Here is a 26,912-nt window from a genome sequence, read left to right on the forward strand (position 1 = left end):
CATCTACCCATCTGCAATTCCCTGTGTGAGTGTGAGCGGGCCCGTTGTCTGGGTGTTAAGTTAAGACTGTCTCAGGCTACTCTGTGTCTCTGCGTCCCTGAACGGGGAAGAAGGGCGGCGTAGAGAACCGTAACAATATATATATATATATATATATATATATATATATATATATATATATATATATATATATATACATACATACATACATACATACATACATACATACATACATACATACATACATACAGTCACGTGAAAAAGTAAGTACACCCCATGTAAAGTTTTGACCTTTTCAACATACTTCAACATACAGCTATTTGATCTTCATTTCAACAATATTGATAGATAAAGGTGATATAATATAACAAATATCATGAAACATTTACATTTTGTAGTCCATTGTATAATTTAAATAAACATAAATGCAAATTTTGCATGTGGGAAAAGTAAGCATACCCCTACATTTATCACTACTTCAAATACGTAAAATTAGAATCAGGTGCACCAGCTCAGGTGCAAATGATTAGAACATCGTTAGAGAGGATCTTGGAGGAACCTGTTATTTAAACCTCAGACATTTCGTTTGGTTTGCTCTTTGTTGTTGAAGTGTGTGGCATCACCATGCCGAGATCAAAAGAGCTCTATGAGGCCTTCAGAAAGAAGGTTATAGATGCCTACAAGTCTGGGAAGGGATTTAAAAAGATCTCCAAACAATTTGAAATCAATCATTCGACTGTCCGGAAGATCATCTACAAGTGGAGAATATTCCAAACAACTGCCAACTTGTTCAGGCCAGGCCGCCCCAGCAAGTTCAGCCCGAGAGCAGACCGCAAGATGCTGAAAGAAGTTTCTAAGAACCCCAGAATGTCATCACGGGACCTACAGGTAGCTCTTGCCACTGTTGATGTCAAAGTGCACGAGTCTACCAATAGAAAGAGACTGCACAAATTTGATCTACATGGGAGGTGTGCCAGGAGGAAACCTTTGCTGTCCAGAAAGAACATCAGAGCAAGACTAAAGTTTGCCAATGAACACCTAGGCAAAGACCAGCACTTCTGGAACAATGTGCTCTGGACAGATGAGTCAAAGGTAGAGCTATTTGGCCACAGTACCAGAAGACATGTTTGGCGAAAACCAAAGAAAGCATTTGACCACAAGAACGTGATACCAACTGTAAAGCATGGTGGTGGAAATATTATGGTTTGGGGCAGCTTTGCTGCATCAGGGCCTGGGCAGCTCACCATCATAGAAACCACTATGAATTCTTCATTGTACCACAGGGTGCTTGAGGATAATGTGAGGCCATCTGTCGGAAAGCTGAAGCTCAACCGAAGGTGGACCTTGCAACATGACAATAACCCTAAACATCTATCTATAATTCCAGTAATCTCTGTGTGTTTGTTTGTTTGTTTGTTTGTTTGTTTGTTTGTCTGTGACCGCTGTTTCTCGACAACCACGGGTCCGATATACTTTAAACTTGCCAGGTATATTGCTGGGGACCCGAGGATGTGCCTTTTCAAGGTTTCATATTAATCGGACAATTACTTACCGAGCTATGTCCAAAAAACGATTCAACCAATCAGAGAGCAGCGAGCTATCGCGTGTGCCGAACGTGGCGAACACACTCTGCCTCGGATGGCACATTTGAGAGCGTATTCATTTATTTCACGTTTGCAAACTATGTTGGCGCTATGTTGGCGTTAAACTATGTTTTAAAACTAATAAAAACTAATTTGCGATTCATCGTAACTGCGATATACGACCTTCCGGAGCTCCCGTGAGAGCGTGCGCCATTACGGATAGTAATTCAATTAAAAACATAAAAACATTGTCCCAATTCAGTCAGAGCGAAGGGCGTTGTTTTAAGCGAAGAGCGTTTTATTTTTCCCCTTAAATTCAGTCGCCGGACGGTGAAAGCTTTTTTTTGGGGGCAGCTACTGGCAGCCACGTACGGCCAATCACAGGACACGTTGTTGTGTCGACGTGCCGTGTTGTTTTCCCTCGCGGTTTGGAATGTTTTTCCTTTTCATTTTTTTTCTCTTCCTTACGGAAGTACGGGCATTTCCTTAAATTTGCGATTCTTTCGCTTTCCTGCGCGTTTGGGCACGCTATGGCGATTTCTTTACCAAACTCCGCAAGCCGTTCGCTTTGGACCAAACCATTTCATGTAAATAGAGGGGGGGGGGATTGTCACCGTACTCGCAAGCCGTTCGCTTTGGACCAAACCATTTCATGTAAATAGAGGGGGGGGGATATAATTTTAGATATAGATATAGTACGGGCATGCCCTAGTACCAGTAAATCCACCAAGGAATGGCTGAAAAGAGAGAAATGGAGGGTTCTGGAATGGCCAAGTCAAAGCCCGGATCTAAATCCCATCGAGATGTTGTGGGGGGATTTGAAACAAGCTGTGCATGCAAGAAACCCCTCAAACATCGCACAGCTGAAATAATTCTGCATGGAGGAGTGGGCAAAAATGTCTCCCAGTCGACGTCAGATACTGGTAGACAGTTATAAGAAACGCCTACTTGAGGTTGTTTCTGCCAAAGGGGCAATACCACCTATTAGAGCCAAGGGTGTACTTACTTTTTCCACATGCGAAATTTGCATTTATGTTTATTTAAATTATATAATGGACGACAAAATGTAAATGTTTCATGATATTTGTTATATTATATCACCTTTATCTACCAATATTGTTGAAATGAAGATCAAATAGCTGTATGTTGAAATATGTTGAAAAAGTCAAAACTTTACATGGGGTGTACTTACTTTTTCACGTGACTGTATATATCTTACTATAATTCACCAAATGTCCGTCTTTCTGTTCGAAGGTACCGTAAAAACTGCTGAACCGTTCGCAAATATATTTTGGGTTTGTAATCCTGGGATCTCCAGCAGTAAAATAGGCTATTTAGTTTTCCCAATTTCAGCTTTGGTCTCCAGCATTCTCAGGTTTGGACTCCCGCATAACATTCGCGTTCGCATAACGTTCATTGTGACGATGTTCTCATTGTGACGATGTTGTGACGATGTATGTGTTCACGGTAGTGTTTGACGTGACGGTGTGAACGTGATTTCGTAATGTTTTTCGTTTCGTAATCCTTTAATGAACGTTTAATGTTTAATGAACGTTTAATGCCCTTCGATGTCGGGGGCCACACGCGCGCTACACTGGACGAGCCAGCGTGTACCTTCCCCTTCGCCATCAGGCTCGGGTAAACCGCTGAGCCCCATCCGTGATGGGGACTGGGGCTTGAGACAGTGTCCCATGAACGAGGAATTCCCAGTAAGCGCGAGTCATCAGATCGCGTTGATTAAGTCCCTGCCCTTTGTACACACCGCCCGTTGCTACTACCAATCGGACGGTTTGATGAGATCCTCGGATCAGCCCCTCCACGGGCCGTTCTCGGCTCGTGCCACCGAAAAGATGAGCGAACCTGACTGTCTAGGGGAAGTAAAAGTCGCAACAAGGTTTCCGTCGGTGAACCTGTGGAAGGATCATTATCGGGACAACATAAGATCGAGCGAGACATGAGACGTACGTGGTACGTGATCGTCCATGTACTGTTTAGCCATGTACTGTTTAGATTTTGATGATTTGCGTGTGATATGATTCAACGGATGTTTATATAAATCGTTTAAAAGAAGAAAACCTTCAATTTCTGATATTTTACCTTTTCATTTGGGCTTCCCAATTGAAGCCCCGCCCGTAGGGCGGGTACCGTTGCTGGTATATATAATACATACAGTATATGTATATATATATCTCGGTCGAAGACCTCAAGGGAAGGAAGAAGAAGAAGAATCAGAGCAAAAATGTTTAATAGAATCGATTATACACACACGTGTGGAGCGAGGCTCGAGAATGTACCGCCTAACACGCAGCGGACAATTCCTCAAGACACTCGCTGAAAAATAAGTGGAAAGGCATTTCATTTATAGCAAAATATTAGACAAGAATCTGCGCTGAAGACATAGCACTACTGGACCATAAGGACAACACCTCCCATTGTCCCGTCCTATAGAAGGTCAAATTTAGACAACAAGATGTAAGCATAATGATAGGCTACGCTTTTTTTGGCTATCTATCTAAACATATCAGACCCGAGCGCAGGCCGAAGTAAATATTCTTATACACTAGGCTAAATGGTAGATGAAGATTGGATACGTCCTTGGTTTAGGAGACATACTAAACACTACGAAGATATATAATTAATTATTCCCTTTGTGAAGGAGGCGTTTGGATGACATGTTTTTCCTGTACGTGGGTCGAGAGCATTTTATCTACTGTTTGACACATTCATTCAAGGACTAATTTACTAGGCTAAGGATCCACCCTGCACGTCGAGCCTCGAAACCACATTTTGTCCACTCACCTCTGCCTGCAGTTGAGTTCAAATCAGTTTTCAGAAGCACGATATATAATTTCAGATGTTATGATCAATTGAGTCATGGGGCTAAAACCCTAATGGCTGACATATATACATATATATATATGTATATGTGTGTATATATGTAGTGTATCTATATATCTATATATATTGTTGCGGATTCGGGGGTCAGCTCTCCCCTTATCAAGTGGGGGTTAATCCCCTTGTCTTTTAAGCTGGCCGTCCCCCCAATCCTGGAAATTATTACGTCACTTCCAGTCGGTGGTAAGTCGGGTTGTAAGCCCAATTAGTCTTATTACCTAAGTACTACCACCGGCCGTAAGCGAGGAGATAACTCCCACCCGAGCCGCAGCGGTAATGGATACGCCGAGCGAAGCGAGCCGCAACTCGGGCCGTTAACCATAGACTAAACCCGATTAAAGCGGTTCCTATCGTGCCACAGTTACTCAATTGAAAGAAAGGACGCAAACGATCGAATAAGAGAAAACCCAGAAAATAAGAAGAACAAAGAGTGGGTTTATTAATTATATTCAAAAACCAAAAGAAGAGGAAACGAAAGGAATATACAAGACCAAAAGGACACAGGGCAAGCTTATCTAAACAGTCTTACTTACAACCCCAGGACAAACAGACAGACTCACATGGGATGGTAGTGGTAGGAGGAGAAGGTCCAAGCAGATGGTTCCAGGCTCCGGGTCCGCGGTGAAGAATGGCAGGCAGCTTTTCGTGTCGTTGGCGCGCGACCGGACCTTATAGATATATCGGGGGACTGGGATGCGGCATCCGTAATATGTGTGCCAACTCTCTCTCTCTCAATGTTCGTATCAGAGGGTACCCTCGTGCAGTTCCGTGATAGCGCTTTCTCTCGCTCCGTTCCGTTACCAATCGGTCTCCTCGCGCAGTCCACAGTCTCTCTTCTCCCTCTCCTCTCTCTCTCTCCTCTCTCCAATCCTCTCTGTGAAAAGGCACCGCGCTTGCGCTTATATAGTCCGCTTAGAAATCAAGCCGCGCACTCTCAAACCATGCCCACCAGTGAGCTCACCTCAGCCCTGATTGGGTAGCGAGGGCTCACTGGCTCCGCCCCTTGACGGAACATTGACAGGGCCACGCCTCGTTCTTGGCGCTACTCCCCCTTCTTCTCCAAGCTTGACCGCGTGCGTAATGGCGTTTGGAGTGAACGCTGAGGCGGCTGCGGCTGGCAGAGGCGTGTAATACAATTTGGAGAGAGAGACTGGCAAAATGGACGGAATGGGGCCTATCTTATTTCATTAATGCAACTATTGGGAACACAGCCTTATCTGAAACACATATTAAGGAAATAACTGAAAGTCCTATTGTGTCCTACGTGTTGCACATGGCCTAACTATGGGTGCGACCTTATTAAATGATGGGATATTTACAAGAGTTATTATTTACAAGTATTTACAAGTGAGGGGTTCTCAAAACCGCAACAATATGTATGTATATATATATATGTATATATATATATATATATATATATATATATATATATCGCATGACCAAATAATATTGTTGTATACCTCGTGCATTATCGATTATCCATTTGCTCTGTGTACCCCGTGGGCGGAAGGAGTGTCCAGCTATTCAGTATATATGGTGGACTTCAGATCCAGTCCTGATGTATAATCGTGACAATGGTCCAATGAGATTCGAAAAAGGATTGTTCTGCAATAAGCAATCAGATAGATAGAATACGCAGACAGCCTGCAGTGTAATAGTTGTGATCCACCTAGAACAAGAATTTGATGAACAAAATTTGTTTTCGAATGATTTTTTTCATATCTTAATGTCACAGTTAAACAATAACAACAATTCAATTGCTTTTTTATTTCTGTGTAGGAAGGTAGATAAACTCTCACGTATCTATGAAAAATGATGTTTAAAAAGCTGGAAAGGCTTACTTCCCCTTATCAAATGACTGTTGCTATTGTTGTAACAAGTACTCCTTGTGTTTTACGGTAGTCGCAAAGTGTGAGTGAAATGATAACATTTGCTTATAGTTTGTAAAATTGGAGTGAAGGGAAAGCGGCGAATATCCTGAAGTGGAGGAGCATTCGGTTTCATTCCGTGTATACATTATCTTTCGGAATTTTCATAATGTAGAAAAGTTCCCTGAACATTGTGCGGAGAATGGCCGGGTGTTCCACAGATGATTGTCCTGCAGTCTCTGCACAAGTACCAGCCACGGTTGCACATCGTTGAGGTGGCGGAAGAGGGCGTGGAGGAGACTGCCCCCACGGACCAAGCCAACGCTGCTGGTTCGAGCGCCCAGGCGGGCGTGCAGGGTCGCTCGCAGAGCTTTACGTTTCCAGAAACTCAGTTCATTGCTGTGACTGCCTATCAGAACACGGATGTACGTGCACAGCATGACTTTTCTCCTCCTTTTATAATCTACCTATCCCCATCATCCTTACCTGTCCTTATCATCTTTGTACGGCCTTCCATCAATGCAATTCCAAATGAAACCTCAAGCTTTGACCCAGCATGGCCCACCACCCTCTCTCCCTTCAGTTATCCACATAGACCATTCATCAATCCCCCCCCTCCCAGCGTGCCTCCCGTGCCTCCACAGATAACTCAGCTCAAGATCGACCACAACCCCTTTGCGAAAGGCTTTCGGGACAACTACGATACGTGAGTGCCTATCCAATGCTGTTGTACAAACTATATACACCAATTCAAATGTCATAGACCGCAGGTTTTCATGAAATATAACGTTTTATACATTTGCATTACCACCATAGTTCATCACCATGGATCTACATTGAACTCAGAGTTTTGGCGCACACCTTTCGTATTGCAATAATTGCCCCCATTTGGGTATTATTTGAATAATACATCTCATAATATGAATACAGTATGCTATGATGAAGGTTGTCTCAATAAAAGGTATACACATTTTGATATTCCAGAAAAAATTAATCAAACAGCACAGAGAGGGGCGATGTTGAGTGTTACTAATGACTCACGGATGTGGCGATAGGGTGTGATGGAAGGACTGCACGTTGTCAATTAGCTGTTGTCCATAAGTCGGTGCAGAACAACAAGATGGTATAGTTTTCAATGTATAAAGTCTGTATACATTTTATTGAGACACCCTCTATATCATATCAATTGAATATTGTAAACGGACATGGAAAAGTTTAATTGCTTAGTTTCAGTGGCATTTCCAAGAGGAAAGAATCGAGGAAGTTCCAATGAGGAATGATAATTGTTTGAGCAGAGTAGACACCTCCATCAGGATGGTTTCAACCGTCCCATCAAACCCCTACATCAACTATGGGGAATACCATCGTGAAGTGGGAGACTCCAGACAACACCAGCCCCAGACATATCATCGCACATCAAACCTTCAGGACGTGTTGATAGGTATCCTGGGGTCATTAGGTTGTTTGGTAAGCACCTGTGCATTTTTCTGAGTCTTGTGTTCTGCATGTGGATTAGTGCGTAAAATAAGCTGTACACATGACTTTCATTGCTGTGGTCAATGCACAGTGTCATGTAGTGTGGTGTATATACCCGAGACGTCCAGGTATGAAAACAGGTTTTGTGGAGCGCCACTAGTTTTGGTGCATTTTATTTAAGTGTAATGGCAGGACTCTTGGGCTGGCAAAATATTAGAGGTACACTACCGGTCAAAAGTTTTAGAACACCTCAATTTTTCCAGTTTTTATTGAAATGTACGCAGTTTAATGTCCAGTGAATAACCTAAAATGGTACAAAGGTAAGCAGTAAACTGCTTGAGGTTAAAAAAAAAAGAAGTTTAGGTTTGCAAAAACGGGGGAAAATAATGTAAATTGCACAGTTATATAGTAAAAAAAAAAAGGCCCTCTTCAGGGAACAAGTAATGGGTTAACAACTTACAGCTGTTCTGCAGCAATGTAAGTAAATTAAGCCTTGAAAGTCGATGCAAACAATTCGTACAGGTGTCCCAACCTCTGCTGATTACTTGATTGCAAACCCCCTGTCTGTATAAAAGCAGTATTGGAACAGACTGTTATTACACCCTCTGAAGCATTATTTGGACAATATTGCACTGCAGGAAGTAGTATATTGGAAACTGGAGGAAACTCTGACAGGAAGAGGCCTGGCAGACCCAAAGCCACAACAGAATCAGAAGACAAGTTTCTGAGAGTCAACAGCTTGCGTGATAGGCGGCTCACAGGACAACAGCTTCAAGCACAGCTTAACACTGGTCGAAGTAAGCAAGTCTCAGTTTCAACTGTGAAGAGAAGACTTTGAGCTGCAGGTTTGACAAGTCGAGTGGCAGTAAGAAAGCCATTGCTAAAATGGCAAAATAAGAAAAAGAGGCTTGCCTGGGCCACAAAGCACCGCCCGTGGACTACTGAAGATTGGAAGAAGGTCTTATGGACCTATGAATCAAAATTTGAAATCTTTGGTTCATCACGCAGGGTTTTTGTACGTCGTCGAGTAGGCGAAAGGATGGTTCCTCAATGTGTGACACCAACTGTCAAACATGGAGGAGGAAGCGTGATGGTCTGGGGCTCTTTTGCTGGATCCAGAGTCGGCGACCTGCACAGAGTAACTGGCACCCTGAACCAAAAGGGCTACCACAGCATTTTGCAGCGCCATGCAATACCCTCTGGTATACACCTAGTTGGTCAGGGGTTCATCCTACAGCAAGATAATGACCCTAAACACAGGATCATTATTTGTTTCAAGGCCAGAGAGGTAGGCTTCAAATTATGGAATGGCCAGCACAGTCTCCAGACGTAAACCCCATCGAGCTGGTTTGGGATGAACTGGACAGAAGAGTAAAAGCAAAGCAACCTACAAGTGCAACACATTTGTGGGAACTTCTGCAACAGTGTTGGGAAGAACTTCCCGAACAATATTTGATTTCCATTGTAGAAAGAATGCCACGAGTGTGTTCGGCGGTTATATCTGCAAAAGGTGGCTACTTTGCTGAGTCAAAAATATAAATTAAATTTTGTTAAACAAAATGATTCTATGATTTCTTTTTTTATCTCCAATTGTTTATTTGTTCGATGCTTAATTTTGGAGTACATTGAGACATTAAACTGCGTAAATTTCAATAAAAACTGGAAAAATCGAGGTGTGCTAAAACTTTTGACCGGTAGTGTATGTGTACTCTCCTCTGAGCTGTGTAACCTGAGTTTTAATGTTCGCCCAAACTGTCACCAGTATACATGAAAGTGTGCAACATTCCTTAGATGGACGTTTGCTGGGAATTCCATCTTGTAGAATTAGTCGGTAGATGGGCCGAAGACCCCATGATGTCTTTTGCGAAGAGGAGGCAATTTATCGCCACCACCATGACCAAGTTACATATTCCTGCCCACTCAGGCTCATATCCTGCAACGGAGTGGCAACCTGTCTGGGATTGTAACCGTAAGCCAGCTTAGATTTAACTTAAACTATACATTGTAATCATAACCTCGAGACGGCTTTGACAGAAACGACACTCTGGTGTGTGTGTGTGTGTGTGTGTGTGTGTGTGTGTGTGTGTGTGTGTGTGTGTGTGTGTGTGGGGGCGGCGCTGGGTGGGGGGCTCGGTAACACCACTACCAACCTCAACAACAGTCACAATAACAAAATCTGTGATAATTAATAGATATACTGTGCTCAGAATGAATGAGAGTCCCACCTCTAACTTGTCAAACATTGGTTGCAGATGTTTAGTCCACACTGTGATTCGGGCACACGAGGCTCTCCAAGATATTCATTGGAGGTACACAAAGGCTCATTTATGTGTTGTTCATAAAATTGTGTGCGTCCCTTGAATTTTAATAGGATAGTGTGCAATTGCTTTGATTCATGATACCACAAGAATACAGCATTTTCGTTATAGTCAGTGATCTTCACGACCTTTGAACCATCTCTACCGGGATATGCTCCTATTGATTGCTTCTTCAGTCCATTCATAACACTGTATCTTAACTACAACACCAATTATGGGTGGTTAAGTGAGAGTGAGTTGGCTTGGACTCGCCATTGTAGATAAGAGCAATTGAGAACACTACACAGTACTCGACTTTCGAAATGACGTAATCCGCCCCAGAATGGTCGTTGCTCATATGCAGAAACCAAGGAAACTGGTGAGTTTGGGGCAAAATAAAATATATTGTGTGTCCGGTCGAACTGTGTGTCCGAAAAAAAAAAAGTCGAATAAACAGTACACTGCACCGACTAAATGTATTTCAAACCAATTTAAATGATTGCTAGAAGACAGGGCAGCATGTAGAATCATACCAACATAATCATAAGATTTTAAGCAAACAAACAAACAAAAAAGACCTATTTTGGGGGCAACCCCCCAGTAGACCCCTCAGGGTCTGATTTTTTAAAATGCCGTGAACAAACTTTGGTACAACACAGGTGATGAAGGTTGTGGTCAAGTTTCGTCGAAATAGAGTGTGTAGTTTCAGAGAAAAAAAGCAAATTCTTATTTTTGGGGGGGTCAAACCTGGATCCACTTTGACCCCCGGTGTACCCCTTTGGACCCCGATTTTTTTTAATGCCACGAACAAAGTTTAGTCACAACACAACAAATATCATTTGTGCCAAATTTGGTCGCAATCCCATCAGCTGTTTTGGAGAAGCTTCAAGTGTTTATGGATGGACGGACTGACGGACGACGCGCCATCGCATTAGCTCCCCTGAACTTTGTTCTGAATGTCATAGGTTATGACGTCATAATTCGACAAGTATAAAACTTAATCCGATCAACATGAAATTTCTTGAGCATCATGTAGGGATAAATTTGTGGAGAAAAAAAAACTAATGATGATGTCATCGGTCACGTGGTTCGGCCGCCATGTTTGTTTTTAACACAAAAGCCTAACAAATCACTAAAAACACATCCTGGCGAGGGTCTGCAATCTCTGATTGCTCTTTCTTGTTCACCATGTTCATTCGCCCATCCGCTATGCAGCCGGAGACGGGGTTCTGCAATCATGTGTGTGTGTGTGCGTGTGTATTTGTATGTGCGTGTGTGTTACCATTTGAGCTGTTGTCATCAAATTTTCAACAAAGCTTTATCATGAGAATATGGAGAAATGAAATAAAAAATTTGATCAAAGGTCAGATGTCAGCGTCACATAAAATGGTCAATTTTCATCCGATTCTCTTGATCCGATTCTCTTCTCTTGATTCTCTTCATCCGATTCTTTCATCAATTTTCATCCGTACACACCTCCCGGTGTGTACCCCGGATTAGAATAGGTACACCGTATCCCTGCGCATCGTAAGGGGCGTCCAAGGGTTGGCGTCAGGAAGGGCATCCGGCCATAAAAACATTGCCTCAAACAGGGAACCATGATTGTCATGGGGCCCGCAAGGCTAACCTCCGCTCTAGTGGGGAAAATGGCCTTAAAACGATCATTCATTCATATATATTTTCCGGGATGGGGATTGTTACCTGAAATGGCTCACAATGGTTTGAAAAGAAGTAGAAAATACTTGGAAAAGTACCTGTGAGAAAGGACTCTGCTTTTGCGCAACGAAAGACTTGGAAAAAAATTCTCATCTTTCCGAACGGGCGCAGCTGCCCGTATTACAAACTCTCCTCCATGTGGGTCGTTTGTAGTACAAACTCAGCTGCTCGTAGTACAAACTCTCGTCCATCAGTACAAGGCCCGAGTGGATGGGCGTTTCCTACACAAACCCCCGACGGATCACTACCAGTGAATGGACTGTGTCTGGATTAGGTGCTTCTGAACACAAATGGAAATGACATATCTCGGGCTTGTGAATGCACAGAGTAAGTTAAAAATGATTATATTTACTATTAATCATGCTTGGAAGGAGGGGCTTTGGTGTGAGAGTTGTATGGGCTGTGAGTGCCGTTATAAATATATATTTTTTGTTTGGTTCCGGGGCCTTAAGAAAAATTATACTACATTTTTGCATCTATTGCTGAAAGGAGAATCGTCCGTTGATGTGTGTGTTTGTGTATGGTATGTGTATTACATCCACGGCCGAGGCTAGCTTGTATTAACAGAAAATGGTACGAACCCGACACCTCTCATCCACGGATATTTGTCGTATTTCCTGTATTTCTGTGAGTCGGATTTGCATTCAAGAACAGAACAATTATGCTTGACCATATCGAAATTATCACTTTTTCATCTAATGTATTAAAAACTATGTTTAAGATTACTTTAATCACAGATTTCACGCTAGAATCGACAGGTTAAAAGTGCCCGGCGAGTCGAACCGATTCAGTGTAAACACACACAAACAGCACATGTGCAAAAGGCCTCGTTTAGCATTTGTACATCATTTTGAAAATAATGTATTGGGTCTTAAATTAATTGTTCACAAATAAATGCAAGTTAATGCGTATTTATCTAAATACACTGCTTATGTGAAGAGTTTATTCATTTTTATATTTGTCTTAGTTTAGTTTGTTTGTTTAGTTTGTCTTAGTTTCATGTGAGAGCTTCAGCTTGAGCTACATAAATCAGCTGCAGGAACAAGACATTGGTGTACTTTAATGTTAATTACAAGGTCATTAAGAATATGAGTTTCCTTAAAAATGAACTTTGACACAGGAGGCCAATAGACCAATCAAAGCATGCATTATTGCAACCAACTTATGGTTGATTGGCCATGTTATATCCTTTTTAAATACAGAATGTTGAGAAAGGAAGCAGCAAATACCAATTTGAAAGTATTCGGTATGACTCACCCAGGGTTCGAACCAGCCAACCTCCCGTCCTCAGAGCGGACGCTTTAACCATGCAGACAATAGACAAATACATATATAGTCGTGGCTTTCAACCCGGTTTCAGAATATTGCGGGCCATTGATCCAGATGGTTAAGCTAAAGGGGTCAACCAGATTTACATATAGGGTACCATAACTTATAGGGAGTCATTATTTCAGCCAAGAATATATATTCACTCTTCTAACTATGTTAGTCTGTCTGGTGTATTGTGAGCGTTAGGGTTATTGCTTGCCTTGTGATGTTTTGATGCTCAATATCACGTGCTGACTGGTACTTGAGGGCACTAGTTTACAACACTTTGAGGGCTTGTCTAGTTACGTCATCATCATCATCATCTTACTAAAATACGCAATTTGCTGTCTGTCTTAGGTTGATTAATTTGGTCATTCGTTATCTCATCTCAACAATCTCACCTTGCCAGGGGAACTAAGAGTAAGAGGTAAGACAATGGTTGTAGCTGCTTGTTTTGCCCTAATCCCATGGGTTTCAAAGGGGGTAGGGTGGGTCGACACAAATTTTTCCAAGTGAATGTGTACCGTATAGCTCCGCTCTCAGTTGGAGACCTTATTACGACGGGCCTTCCATCTCGATAGTTTTCGCCTTAATCTTTCATTTTGAGACATTATTTTCAGTTTATTGCATTGCTTTTGACTCGATTGTGAAAGATCCAGAGAAATTCCCATGTTTTATTTGCTTTTTCCATCTTAGAAAAACCATAGCAGCTTCAAGCATCATTCGCGACATACAGCCGCTGTGCTCACCACTTGCTCGCTTAATTGGATTTTAGGTCATTTGACTGTTGATCCTGTTCCTTTCTTGCTTACTTTGAATTTTTTTCCGATTCCTTTATTTTTGGACTGTACACAAAATAAAGTTGACCTCTACCCTACCCCCTAAATAAATTTCCCAGAAAAGGTAGCACAAGCAGCCATAAAGTGCTCAGAAAACTATATTTTCCGAGGCTCGTTGAAGGGTCCCAGACCCCACGCTGTGTTGGCTTCGTGCTGTTTGCTCCCATGTCCCCCGTCTCCACCCCAACTTTTCAATAGAGATCAAAGCCCTTGGTACTCATAATTACGATGATACTAATTATATAATCGTACTAAAATACGCCAGTTGTGTCTGTCCGTCTGTCTGATGAATTTTTGACGCCAATACATTCCGTCCTTACTTATCCAATCTCAACCAAACTTGACAGGATGACCAAGGGTTACATAATGAAGGTTGTCGCGCATTCATTTCCCCCCCTCCCCAAGGGGGTTTTCTCCCCCGAGCGGGTTCTCCCCACCATTGCCGTCAATGGGTTGCGTGTTGAGGTGTATAGCCGTATTAAGTTAGTTTTATCGTGGCGTTTGTCCAAAGAAGAAGATTTATTGTGGCGTTTTTCCAAAGACGCTTTTAATAACAAAATTAATGATATTCGCATTTTATTAATGTTATGACAAAACAATATTAATACTAACTAGGGAGATACCCGTGCTACGCACGGGTGGGAGGCCTGAAGCAAACAGGCAATGCAGATACGGCAAATGCTAAAGCATGAAACCAATAAATTCCACATTCCTGTAGTACCTTCAGTCGCACGTCAGACATGGACAGCAAGTTCGTGAAGGACTTCCATGAAAAACATACCCGTTCGCAAACAAACGGGTACGTTCACGTATAGAAACATCGATCGTTCATCCAGGATTCAACCCGTGTCCTTATAAAAGGTCTTTGTCCGAGGTCACCGAGTCCGATCGAGTCTGTGCAGTGATCAGTGCAGCCATTTGTGCGGCACCCGGGAAAACAACATTGTCACAATGAGTACAATGAACGTTATGCGAACGCGAATGTTATGCGTGAGTCCAAACCTGAGAATGCTGGAGACTAAAGCTGAAATTGGGAAAACTAAATAGCCTATTTTACTCCTGGATTATCCCAAGATTAGACTCCCAGGATTATCCACCCAAAATATCTTTGCGATCTGTTCAGCAGTTTTTACGGTACCTTCGAACAGACAGAAACTCTGGTTTGTACTCTGGTTTGAACAGACAGATAGACAGACGGACGGACGGACATTTGGTGAATTATAGTAAGATAATGTCCCACTTCCCCAAGGCATTTTTCCTGTGGTGATAACGTTTTTAAATAGCTTATCGTTATAATGGCGTTTCCGTGTGAGCAACAGCTTCTACAGGAAGAAAAAAATATTATAAACCACAAACACGTATGATTTGCTTTTTAAACAGTCGCTAATGCTCTTTATAACACTAAATGAAGAAATTTGTAGAATCCCGACATCCGTGAAGTAAGGTTTACTTACAGAACTGAGCGAAGATCTATGGTACTCTATATAACCCACAAATGTTGAGTTCATAACATGGCCCTTTCTACCACTACCGTGGCATTTTTCGAAGCGCACTTTTGAAACTCACTCCCGCTGTTTAATATGAAACAAAGGGAGGAAGACCAGGATGTGCTCATTTTCCAAGCAGCTAGCTAGCGCTTGCCAAGCCAGCCGTTCCTTAACGGTTTTGAATTGAGTGATTGCACAAATGCTTAAACCACTTGGCGATCTCTCCACAAGAAACTTTGTAAATGAACACACACCCAATGTTCTTGAGATCCGACCATAGATCGACTGTAATCTACATACCCCAAAGAGGAATGACCCTTTTTCCGCTCCCATGGTGACCGGGGGTACTTGTATGAGAAATGTGTCTTTGTGTTCATGTTTATTTTGATTCTATGCACTCTTGAACTGCTGGAGGGAATGAGTTTAAAACTGGTGGTTGTACTCTGGTTTGAAAAGGAAGGTTAGAGGCGGGTAAAAACAAATTCCCCACCCCATCAACTCAGAGCAGAACAGAGACTGTAGTCTTTGAAATACACTTTTTTCTCGAATTTTAATCAACCAAATGTGTTGTTGGTGAGATAATTCTTGCATTTGCCTTTCATAATTTATTTAAAATGTTTTAGAACTACAGGCATTATAAGGAAACATTATTTGTATGTGTGCCCATGATTATAAATGGGAGTTCAAACCTGTTTACCTAATTTATTTTAACTTTTATCTACTTCCACGACATGGAACATATTGTAATGGTGGCCATGTTCCGGCTAACTGTGGTCTGAATTTGGCGAGTCACTAATTGACGATGGTAGCCCCATGTCACTGGAATACCACTTCCAAAGTTGAGTTATGTACAGATTGAAGTTCCCGGTATGGGTGAGTATCGTGCCGATAGGCAATCATGTGACAGATTTTATATTTGGCCGAGCAAACCAAGTAACGTGACCGCGGTCTTATTCTACGCGCCATTCACTAGATCAATCGGATCCTCTCTTAGCCGCCATATGCCACTGTCCTGATATGAGCAGGATGAGTCAGAAGAACAAACCAGTTTAACATGTATATTCAAAAGGGCACATATTTACAGGAAATCATACTATTCATATTTTACCTGGTGTTGGCTTAGCGGTTGAGGGGGCTGGCTTAAGGTCTTAGGGTTTGAGTTTGAGCTCCTGTTGTGCCGGTTAAATAGGTGGGTTGACTCAGCCTGTCATTCCGAGTTCGACAAAATGAGTACCAGCAAACTGGGGTAATAAGCCATTCGAGTATACTGAGTCAGTGGCGACCCATCCAGAATTGTACTCCTTACCAATGAAAAGACAATGGCACATCACATGACCTTGCACCAGCACGATCACTCGAGGATGCTTCTAAGTTTTCTAGTGGTACGATTTGAGAAGTCTGTGAGTTTTTGTTGTTTACGGACGGTGTATAGCAGTCGAAAGTCATATGCATTCTTCTTTATTGATTGTGTATGCTAGCCGTAAACAAGCATGCCTTCTTCACTCGATCATCTACTACTGAGAGTGTGACAAACACATATCAAAAAGGAAAGGTGCTAACTTAACATGATAACACAAATTGGCTGTTTTATGATTTACGGTGAAGCAGCGATAATAACATGACAATCACTGCTTGTTTTCAATTTCGATTCATAAGTTTCACCATTTTTCTCCGATTTTAATCGATTTCGATTTATAATTAACATTTGTATTCCACATGGAATCATAAACTCCATCTCCTCGCATTGCCTCACAACCCATTATAATATAAATCGTTATATTTCGGAACATTTGACCTTTTTACATAAAAAAAATACTTTACCTGTAAACTGTTAAATTACGAGCTCATTCTGATCACTCATTCTTGATTCACTTGATTTCTTTCAAAAGGCCGAACATGTAGAATTCGTTACGCAATTGCTGCTGAAGGACTGTTCCAGTGTTAATTCCAAAGGCCTTTTTAGCATGAGGGATGTGTGGAACACCTGATTGCAATTTTCCACACGACGTAATTGCTTCTTGCAATAATTTTTCAGCATGTCTAACTTTTGCACCCTTAGGTGTTTTGGATGTGACACAAGGCATTCTGAAAAAAAATAGAAAGTCTTTCTGAGACACCAGCATGGGGACCATCAAAAAAATTAACACACTGATTACATTATTTTTCTGATTTGTGTTCAAAATATAACATTCAATTGAAATCAAGTTGTTCCTCGATTATAAACCGATGTTTGTGAACAGGACAGACAGACAGATAGAAGTAAACCGGTTTCTTAACCCTGGTTTTCGCTTTACGTGTGTAGCGTAACAATCTTATTACAATGCCATGTCTATCAGAAAATGAAAGGAATCGAATCATTTGATACCTTCAAGCAGGGTCTTCAATAAGCCATGCTGCAATGTTCTTTACCATGAGGAGAGGAACTGTTTTTGACCTCAGAAGATGTTATCAAGTCACTAAATCAACAAGAGACATGCCAAAAGTGACAATAAAGAATAACTACTCCCACTCAGGGCTAATACATTCGCATAACCCATCTACACAATCAGTTTCAACAGAGGACAGTTGGCTGGGGTTAGAAAGGTAGGATGCACCTCAGTACCTGCTTGCGGTCTGCAAGCAGGCTGCACTACTAATATATAAAGCTCTTTCTAACCCCTGACTCTCACTCATATAAATGTTTGGTACTCGTATAAACTGTGGTTATGACAGAAAGCTGAAATTTTGCATACTGATGGAACAAAAAGCCACAAATCCAGGAAGAATTGCAAAACTATCAATACGTATCCATCGAAATCTCAATCACGAACTATGTTTGGACTATGTACCTATCCTGCTTCATGAATGCATGAGTAAATCAGTGGGCTGACCATCGAAGGACTGTTGTACCCCCATTGGCTAGACAGCTGGCCTGACTCCACCCACAATTCAAATTATGCACTGCCATTTTGTGAAGCTGAACAGATGGCAGGCCTCAAGTCTAAGGCCTGAGTGTCAGTCCATGGCACAGTGCAATTGTAATGATCCCAGGTATATATCCACGATGTATTATATATGCACATAAGCAGTACGCATGTTTTGCTTCATGCATGTACATGGGGTTATTTTTATTATTTTCGGGACTGAACGTGGCAGCACAGCTCAAAGTCATTATACACCGCCCAAATAAATGGATATGTTTACTGGTGCGAAAAGTCTGTGTAAAACTAAAATTATGCACAAAAACCTTCATTTATTTCGCTGGTGTGAAAAGCATAATTAAAGGGTGTCAAAATGACAGGTTTGAATTATGACGTGTAAGTGTGTTCATGTGTTTTGTGTATGGTGTTGAGGTGTGGTGTTTGGTGATGTGTGGCGTATTGGGTGTGGTGTGCTGTGCTGAGTGTGGTATGTGTGTGGCATGGTTTGTGGTGTTGTGTGCTCTGAGGTGTGTTGTGTGTTTCTATGCTTTGTGGGGATTGTTGTGGGTGTATTGCATAATAAATTGGTGTGTGAGTTGAGTGGTGTGTTTGGCTGATGACATGGCCTGAAGTTATGCACACTCACCTCTCAGCTGTCGAGCCGGGTTTTGAATCCCAATCCAGCTATGAAATATCACTCCGTCACCGGGTGTTTCACAGGCAGGGTGATTCACCAATGTGTGTGCCGTCCCTCGGACGGATGTTTATAAACGGGCGTCCCATGGATGACCATCCCACGATTTTACGATTTTAGAAAACAAAATGCGCGGTCAAATGTGCGATCGTTCCCATGGACTTTTTTGTACGCAAATTTGGTTTTAGCCCGGAGGTAGTGTGTGTGTGTGTGTGTGTGTGTGTGTGTGTGTGTGTGTGTGTGTGTGTGTGTGTGTGTGTGTGTGTGTGTGTGTGTGTGTATTTTTTTGACAAATTGCTTCCCACACTGCTAGTCCTCCACCGGGAAAGTCTCATTTATTGGACTGCATTATACATATATTGCAAATAATTCAGCAGACGTAATTCATACCTTTGGGTGTATGGTAATCCTCTGTGTTGTGTTAAGTTTTGTGCGCCCACCATTTTGACGGACTTTTCCCATAGTAATGTAAAATATCCATTCACAAAAGTCTGCTGGTGGAGCCTCCATTTCTGCTCACAGAGGGTCACACCACCTAAGACAATGGTACATCACGTGATCCTGTGCGGCACAATCGCTCCCCAAGGCAGCAGGTGTTTCTAGTTTTTATGGCAGTATGACTGAAGAAGTGTCTGTGTATTTTTGTCACTGTTTACATACATTTTGCAATGGTAGGAAGTCATGAACATTCTTCTTTACAGAATACGGCGTACAGTGTTAGGAAGCCATAACCAATCATAAACAGGCATGCCTTCTTCTTATCATACAAAATGACAGCGACGCTGTACTGCCCAGAGGTTGTAGTCTGGTCAGGAATTTAACCCATTCAAGACGGAATCGCTACCTCTCGAGCAGCCTGGTACACAACTGTTACTAATATAAATTAAATTTATGTATCGAAGAGGAAAGATGCCAACTTAACTTGATAGCTTGAATAGGCTCTGTTGTTGACGGCGGCGTGCGACGTGGTAACAGCTACAAAAATAAGCCGAGCCAGTGATTTTCTGTGATCACAAAAAATGTACAAGATTAATGGAATCAGTCACTTCAAATGGAAAACGGAATATGACACACAAAAAAAGGAATATAGGAAATTACAGAAAAAGTCAAGATCATGTCGAATTCAAAATAAAATATTCACTGTACTGTCTGCTTTGTGCGTGAAATTCTCCTCAGTCTAATTTCCACAGCGTAATTATGAAAAGTCGTTAAAAGAATGCACTGAAATTTAATGCACAAGAAATCTCTGACCCTCAATCATGAATCCAATTTATTTTTCTTGATTTATAGTTAGTTTAGCTTGGTTTGTTAATGTAGATTGTACATGGTTAGATCCTCAAAGTTTACACTTTTTCTGTCTATCGTTTCAACTGTCACATTTATTTTTTAGACATATTCAAGTAAAAGAGGAGAAAGACTAATAAATGCAATTTTAAGAGTAGGTTCATTTCTTTGGGGGCATTTAAACTTGGAAGCAAATGCTTTAAAGTGGACAACTTGTCAATTAGAGAGTTCGGGAACACGATACCTCATGCAGTGTTCAAGTATATGCTTCAGTTTTAATACAATAATGATTTTGAAGATCGTTTAAAAAATTCCGGAAGTTTAGCGTTATTGAAGCAGTCTTATACACCCTGCATCCTATAAAACATGTCCAAGGACTGCAAATCTGGAGGTTCTTGGAAGTATTTAGAAGTCGATTTGTGTTCTAGTATTCAGGTATATACTGTATATTACATGACCCTATCTAACACGTTACATTAATTATTCGTGCCTGTTGTATGTGTCCTTTATAACGTCCTTAAAAACAGCATGTTTCCTGTTTAGAATGATTTTCAGTTTTGTTTGACTGCTAGGCAAGCAGAAAGAGTAAAAATATGATCTCACTCTTCTCTGCATGTACGATCAGGACGAATTCAAGGCTAAAGTACAGTAAAACGGCAGGTTTGTCTTCCGACTCATGTTCTGAATCGTGTTCAAAATATAACGTTCAATTTGAATAAGTTGTTCCTCAATCATAAATTGATGATCATAAACTGATTATACAGACGGACAGACATGAACCAATATTGCTTAATCCTGATTTTCGATTTGTGTACGTGAGGTAATAAGTTTTAACTCCACCCATTTGTTTTAGTAATTACCACATTATTTATACAATATTGTTATGAGTTTGCCGGCCGGGTCACAAGTGGCTTCTCAGACCCGTTTCCCCACTTTTTACCCTGAAGCTGACAAGCCGAAGATAACTCTGCAGCACGACGGGTTGCTAAGCAACCACGGACGCCATCGGAGACTATTAATTTAGGTAGGGTCCTCGCATCCAATTACCTCCTGGCAAATTGATGTCCTTGTTACCTTCCTGGAAAATTAATCCCCCAGATAGGGAGGGAAACATGCTCTTGAGACCACTCCTATAAATCAATAATGACCGAGCTGAACCGTAAGTTCATCGGCTCGTCTCTGACCATCGTAAAACTGCGGGGCAAAGCTCCCATCCACTATTTACATACTGGTGTCTAAGCACCAGAGAAAGAGACAATTGGGAAGGTTGCAAATGAATGATCATGCTAACAAATAAGCACATATATACAAGCAATGTAATGTCACAAAAGAAAGTCTTCATGGACCTCTGGTAGCTTGTAACTGTTGCTGTGTTTTTGCCTGAGGAAGAACTGCTGAAATCTATCTATCCAGGTTCTTCCCAACATCTTTGTTCCTTTCACATTTCTTTCTACTTTTTCATATTTCTCTTTATTCATTCTAATTCTTGATTCTTATTTATTTCTCTCTTTCTTTATCTGTCTGTCTTAGGAGAAGAGAATTCTTGCAGAATTTTTTCTGAAAGGTTCACTTGGCTCAGTGGCTGCGCCTGGATGGGTTTGAGGGTTGAGGAGTAGCGGCTGAAACCTGAATCATATCCACGTTCCTCCTGATGACTCCATCTTTTCTCTTTACTTCTGGTTCCTTCTGATGACTCCAAAGCAGTATTTGGTTTTACAGTTAATTACCCATCAACACGCGAGCCTCTTAAACAGTCAACATATCATGAAACTACAGGCAAAGGCGCCTCGTTCTCTGCGGGAAATTAGACAACAAATAGTGATAGACAAGGAGATAAAGAAGGCAGCCTTTGCTCACTTGGTGACCCTTTGCTCACTCGACGTAAGCCTGTATGCTTACGTTTATCCCTCCATGAAAAGGGGCGAGGGGGGAGGGAAGAGGCAGGTAATTATGTGGCGCTCTGTGTGGATAGAAGTGCGGGTGAATGTTCGTGGGGCGACAGAGGAAATCGTGAATGCGAGTCAGTAACCCAACACTGAATTAGTTGAGGGTGCAACTGTTGATTGCTCTTGTACATTCCAAGTGAACAATTAGAAATAGGGAAAGAAAGAAGAAGAGAGTGTATGTCAGTGTGTGTTCACCAGCACGCCCAGGGAAAGAGCACATTGGCTCATCAGGACTTGCTCCGTGGCTGGCTCGATCCCAACAGAGCTGCTACGCAGAGGCTTGTGTTCACCTGACTTGTTCCTCCAAGGCTTTTTCTGGCTCTCATTCCCTGCACACACATGACTGAGTCCCGGGATGCTTGGTCTTATAAAGCCCTTGGCTGAAGCGTGTCCTCAAAGCCGACCAGCATTTTGGAGCAGTTTGTTGTTTATTGGTGCAGCCTTCTCATTGGAGCACTGCTTTTATCAGGCTGTGTTCATTGGTTTATCCGTGTATGCGCTGTACAGGACCAGCAGTACCCAATCGCTATGATGCAGGCGCCATGCAGGACCAGCAGCACCCAATCGCTATGATGCAGGCGCCATGCAGGACCAGCAGCACCCAATCGCTATGATGCAGGCGCCATGCAGGACCAGCAGCACCCAATTGGTATGATGCAGGACCAGCAGTACCCAAGCGCTATGATGCAGGCCCCATGCAGGACCAGCAGCACCCAATCGCTATGATGCCGATGCCATATGGCACCGAATGGCACCCAAGCGCTATGATGCAGGCGATTGGTAACATGAGTTTTGTAGGTGTAATGTTGGTATGGATGCGCTGTAAAGAGGTGCGAAGAAGGAGAGGGTGATTAAAAGAGATTGGGAAAGACATAGGAAGGGATTCCTAAGAACAGAGGGGATCGAGAGAATGAATGCATTTACCTGTCCACTGATACGACAGGAGAGGTAATCTAACTAAACAAAATATATCTAAACTCCAGGGTTCCTTTATGTGTTGAATGCAACTCCCGGGGTTTTCCAAAACCACATCAATATATTAACACTTAATTATCTTAACACTTAACGATCTTAACTCCGGCCCCTCGAGCGACGAGGCTTGCTTCGATCTCTCCACGGCATCAAAGTTTGAGTGTTTTCCTGATCTTGTCTTTGTCAAATTTCCACTGGGTATTTTGTTGTGTATGTGTTATTGTGTGTTTCTATTTGGTTTTGGTTTTGTAGTTGTTGCAAATTTGTGTGTAATTAGTGGGGGTTTTTTTTGTTCGCGCCTCGTGCACGGCCTGGTCTCTCCGGGCTCCCCCCCCCCCCCCCCCGTCAGTGTTTTGTGAATATGGGTTCTTTCCTTCATAGTATTTGCTTGTTTCTTTGATTTTCTTTTCTACCCCCCTACCTCTCACGAACATCTTACCCTTTGTCCAGCATTTTGAAAACAGAACAAACAAATAAACAAACAAACAAAAAATTCTATATTAATTCTTTCTCTCCTCCCGGACACGTGCTTGTTCGCTCTCCTCCTCGTCTCCACTTGTGCCCCGCCCCCTATATCTCGCTTTTCTTCCACCTCTGCTCCTGCTTTCTCAAATCCACGTTCTCACTTAGAGACTTTTCCCAGATTGTTTTTCATGGTTTTGTTTAAATACTAATTAAATATGTTTAAACCGCAGCCGTGATGCTGACGCCACCCCCCCTCCCCCCCCCCCCCCCCCCCCCAGAATTTCCATGTTTTAAATGTTTCCCAGTGTGTACCCTGGATTAGAATAGGTACACCGTATCCCTGCGTGTCGTAAGAGACGACTAAGAGGGTTGGCGTCAGGAAGGGCATCCGCCCATAAAAACATTGCCTCAAAAAGAGAACCATGACAATTACAACTACATATGGGCAGGGTACAGCCCGAAGTGGAGATCGGTTTCTGAGGTTTGGGATATGGAATGTAGGGACAATGACAGGGAGATCAGGAGAAGTGGTGGAAGTATTGGTCAGAAGAAGAGTGGACATATGTTGTGTGCAAGAGACGAGATGAAAGGGAAGTGGTGTGAGAATGGTGAAGGGTAGGCAGGGACAGAAATACAAGTTTATGTGGCAAGGGTGCCTGGAGGGCGTGAATGGTGTTGGTGTCCTGTTTTCTGAGGAGTTTGTAGACAGTGTGGTGAGTGTGACTAGAGTGAGTGATAGGTTTATGATGGTGAAAATGATGATTGGAAAGCTCTTGGTGAACGTCATCTCGGGATATGCTCCGCAGGTTGGTCGAAGCGATGAAGAGAAGGACAAGTTCTGGTGTGCGATAGAGAAGCTGATGGAAAACGTGAAAGATGAGGAAGTTGTTGTGGTAGGAGGAGACCTAAATGGACATGTGGGAAGGAGTATGGATGGTTTTGAGGGAGTTCATGGGGGTTACGGATATGGTGTGAGAAATGGAGAAGGTGAAAGGATTTTGGAGTTTGCTGATGGAGCTGAATTGTTGATTTGTAATACTCAGTTCCAGAAGAGGATAATAAGCTTGTTGCATACACGTCAGGTGGGTCGACGACAACCGTTGACTACCTGATGGTGCATAGGCGAGATAGGGGGCACCTCCGGGACACAAAGGTGATCCCGGGGGAGGAAGCTGTTTCACAGCACCACTTGGTTGTCTGTGACATAAGGGTCAAAGGTGCGAGGAGAGCTCGGCGGGTGAAGTACCAACCGAGAATGAAGGTGTGGAGGTTGAAAGAGGTGACAGTAAGGGAGGCAATTAAAAGAGAGGCTGAGTAGGGTCGAGGATGATGTGGTTGAGCTTGAAAGTGGTTGGATGTCAATGAAAGCTAGTCTGTTGGGAGCCGTTGGTGAGGTATGTGGATGGACAAAAGGACCACCGAGGCACTCGGAAACATGGTGGTGGGATGATGAAGTTGGAAAGAGGATTGACGAGAAGAGAAGAAGTTCAAGGAGTGGCAGAAGGCGAAGGGTACGGGAGCAGAAACAGCAGAGCATGAAAGTTATAAGGCAGCCAGGAAGGCTACAAAGAAAGAGGTAGCAAAGGCGCAGGAGGCATGTCGGAAAATGTTCGGAGAATGCTTGGATTCGGAAGAGGGTCAGAAAGCAGTATTCAGGATTGCAAAGCAGATAGCGAAAGAGAGGTGTGATGTGATGGGGGTGAGTTGCCTGAAGGATGAAGTGGGACAAATCGTTGTCGACCCAGATGGAATTAAAGGAAGATGGAAAAGATATATGGAAATGCTGTTGAATACAGAGAATGAATGGGAAGGCAACATAGAGAGTAACCCAGTTTTAGGACCGGCAGAGAGGATAACTGAGAAGGAAGTTGAGGAAGCGATAAAAGCAATGAAGGGTAGAAAAGTGAGAGGGCCGACGGGAGTTATGGGAGATATGTTGAAGGCAGCAGGAAGTTGGGGTGTGAAGGGAATGACAGAGATCTGTAATTTGGTGGTGAAAGAAGGCCGCATTCCAGTGGATTGGGAACTGAGTACCCTCGTCCCTCTACACAAGGGGAAAGGTGACCCTCTCGAGTGTGTCTCGTACCGAGCGATAAAGTTATTGGAGCATGGAATGAAGGTATTGGAAAGGGTGTTGGAGAGGAGGATAAGGAAGAAAGTGAAGATCGACGAAATGCAGTTTGGATTTATGCCAGGAAGAGGAACGACAGAATCGCTTTTCATTGTGAGGCAGTTGCAGGAGAAGTACATGGAGAAGAGGAAGAAGTTGTTTCTTGGGTTTGTTGATCTGGAGAAAGCATTCGATAGGGTTCCACGCAGAGTATTGACATGGGCATTGAGGAAATTAGGAGTGGAGGAATGGTTGATCAGAGTAGTGATAGCAATGTACAAAAGAGCATGCACAGCTGTAAGGACGAAGGACGGGAACAGTGGTGAGTTTGAGGTGAAGGTGGGAGTGCATCAGGGGTCAGTACTAAGTCCACTACTATTTGTAGCTGTGATGGAGGTGCTGGCTCAGAATGTAAAGGAGGGTTTACCGTGGGAGTTGTTGTATGCAGATGATCTGGTGTTAATTGCGGAAAGTATGGATGGACTGAAGGAAAAAATGAACAAGTGGAAGGAATGTATGGAGACAAAAGGTCTGAAGGTGAATATCGGAAAGACGAAGGTGATGGCAAGTGGTAAAGTATGTGGTGAGGTGGAAAGAACTGGGAAGTGGCCCTGTGCTGTGTGTAGGAAGGGTGTCGGAGTGAACTCCATTCAATGTACAATGTGCGCTGAGTGGGTTCATCAAAAATGTAGTGGTCTGAGAGGGTCATTAACCAGTGTGGCAGCTACATTCAAATGTAAGGTGTGCACAGAGGGAGCTGCAGATGGAGGAAATGTTGAGTTGGATCTTGGAGACGGCGTGAAGCTGGAAGGTGTGAAAACATTTTGCTACCTCGGAGACATGCTGATTGGAGAAGGTGGATCACACTCGGCAACGGTTGCTAGAGTGAGATGTGCATGGAAGAAGTTTCGGGAACTGAGTGGCATGCTGATGATGAGGGGAGTGTCGTTGAAGCTGAAGGGAAAGGTGTATGCTGCATTGCTGCATGTGTGAGAAGTGTTATGATTTATGGGAGCGAGTCATGGGTAATGAACGTAGAGCAGCAACGAAGGTTGGAAAGGGTGGAAATGCA

At 42.7% G+C, this 26,912-nt stretch overlaps 1 protein-coding gene across 1 annotated transcript in view; it reads left to right on the forward strand.

Moving 5' to 3' along the window:
* Positions 1-26,912, forward strand: part of TBR1 (T-box brain transcription factor 1) — an 81,182-nt gene that overhangs the window by 15,035 nt on the left and 39,235 nt on the right. Inside the window, exons 4-5 of the mRNA XM_068125814.2 lie at positions 6,568-6,771; positions 6,991-7,052. Coding sequence (XP_067981915.2) covers positions 6,568-6,771; positions 6,991-7,052 — 266 coding nt within the window. The remainder of the gene's footprint in view (positions 1-6,567; positions 6,772-6,990; positions 7,053-26,912) is intronic.

The sequence above is a fragment of the Myxine glutinosa genome, chromosome 10 (assembly GCF_964187855.1).
Source record: "Myxine glutinosa chromosome 10, kmMyxGlut1.1, whole genome shotgun sequence".
In the NCBI taxonomy this organism is placed as follows: Eukaryota; Metazoa; Chordata; class Myxini; order Myxiniformes; family Myxinidae; genus Myxine; species Myxine glutinosa.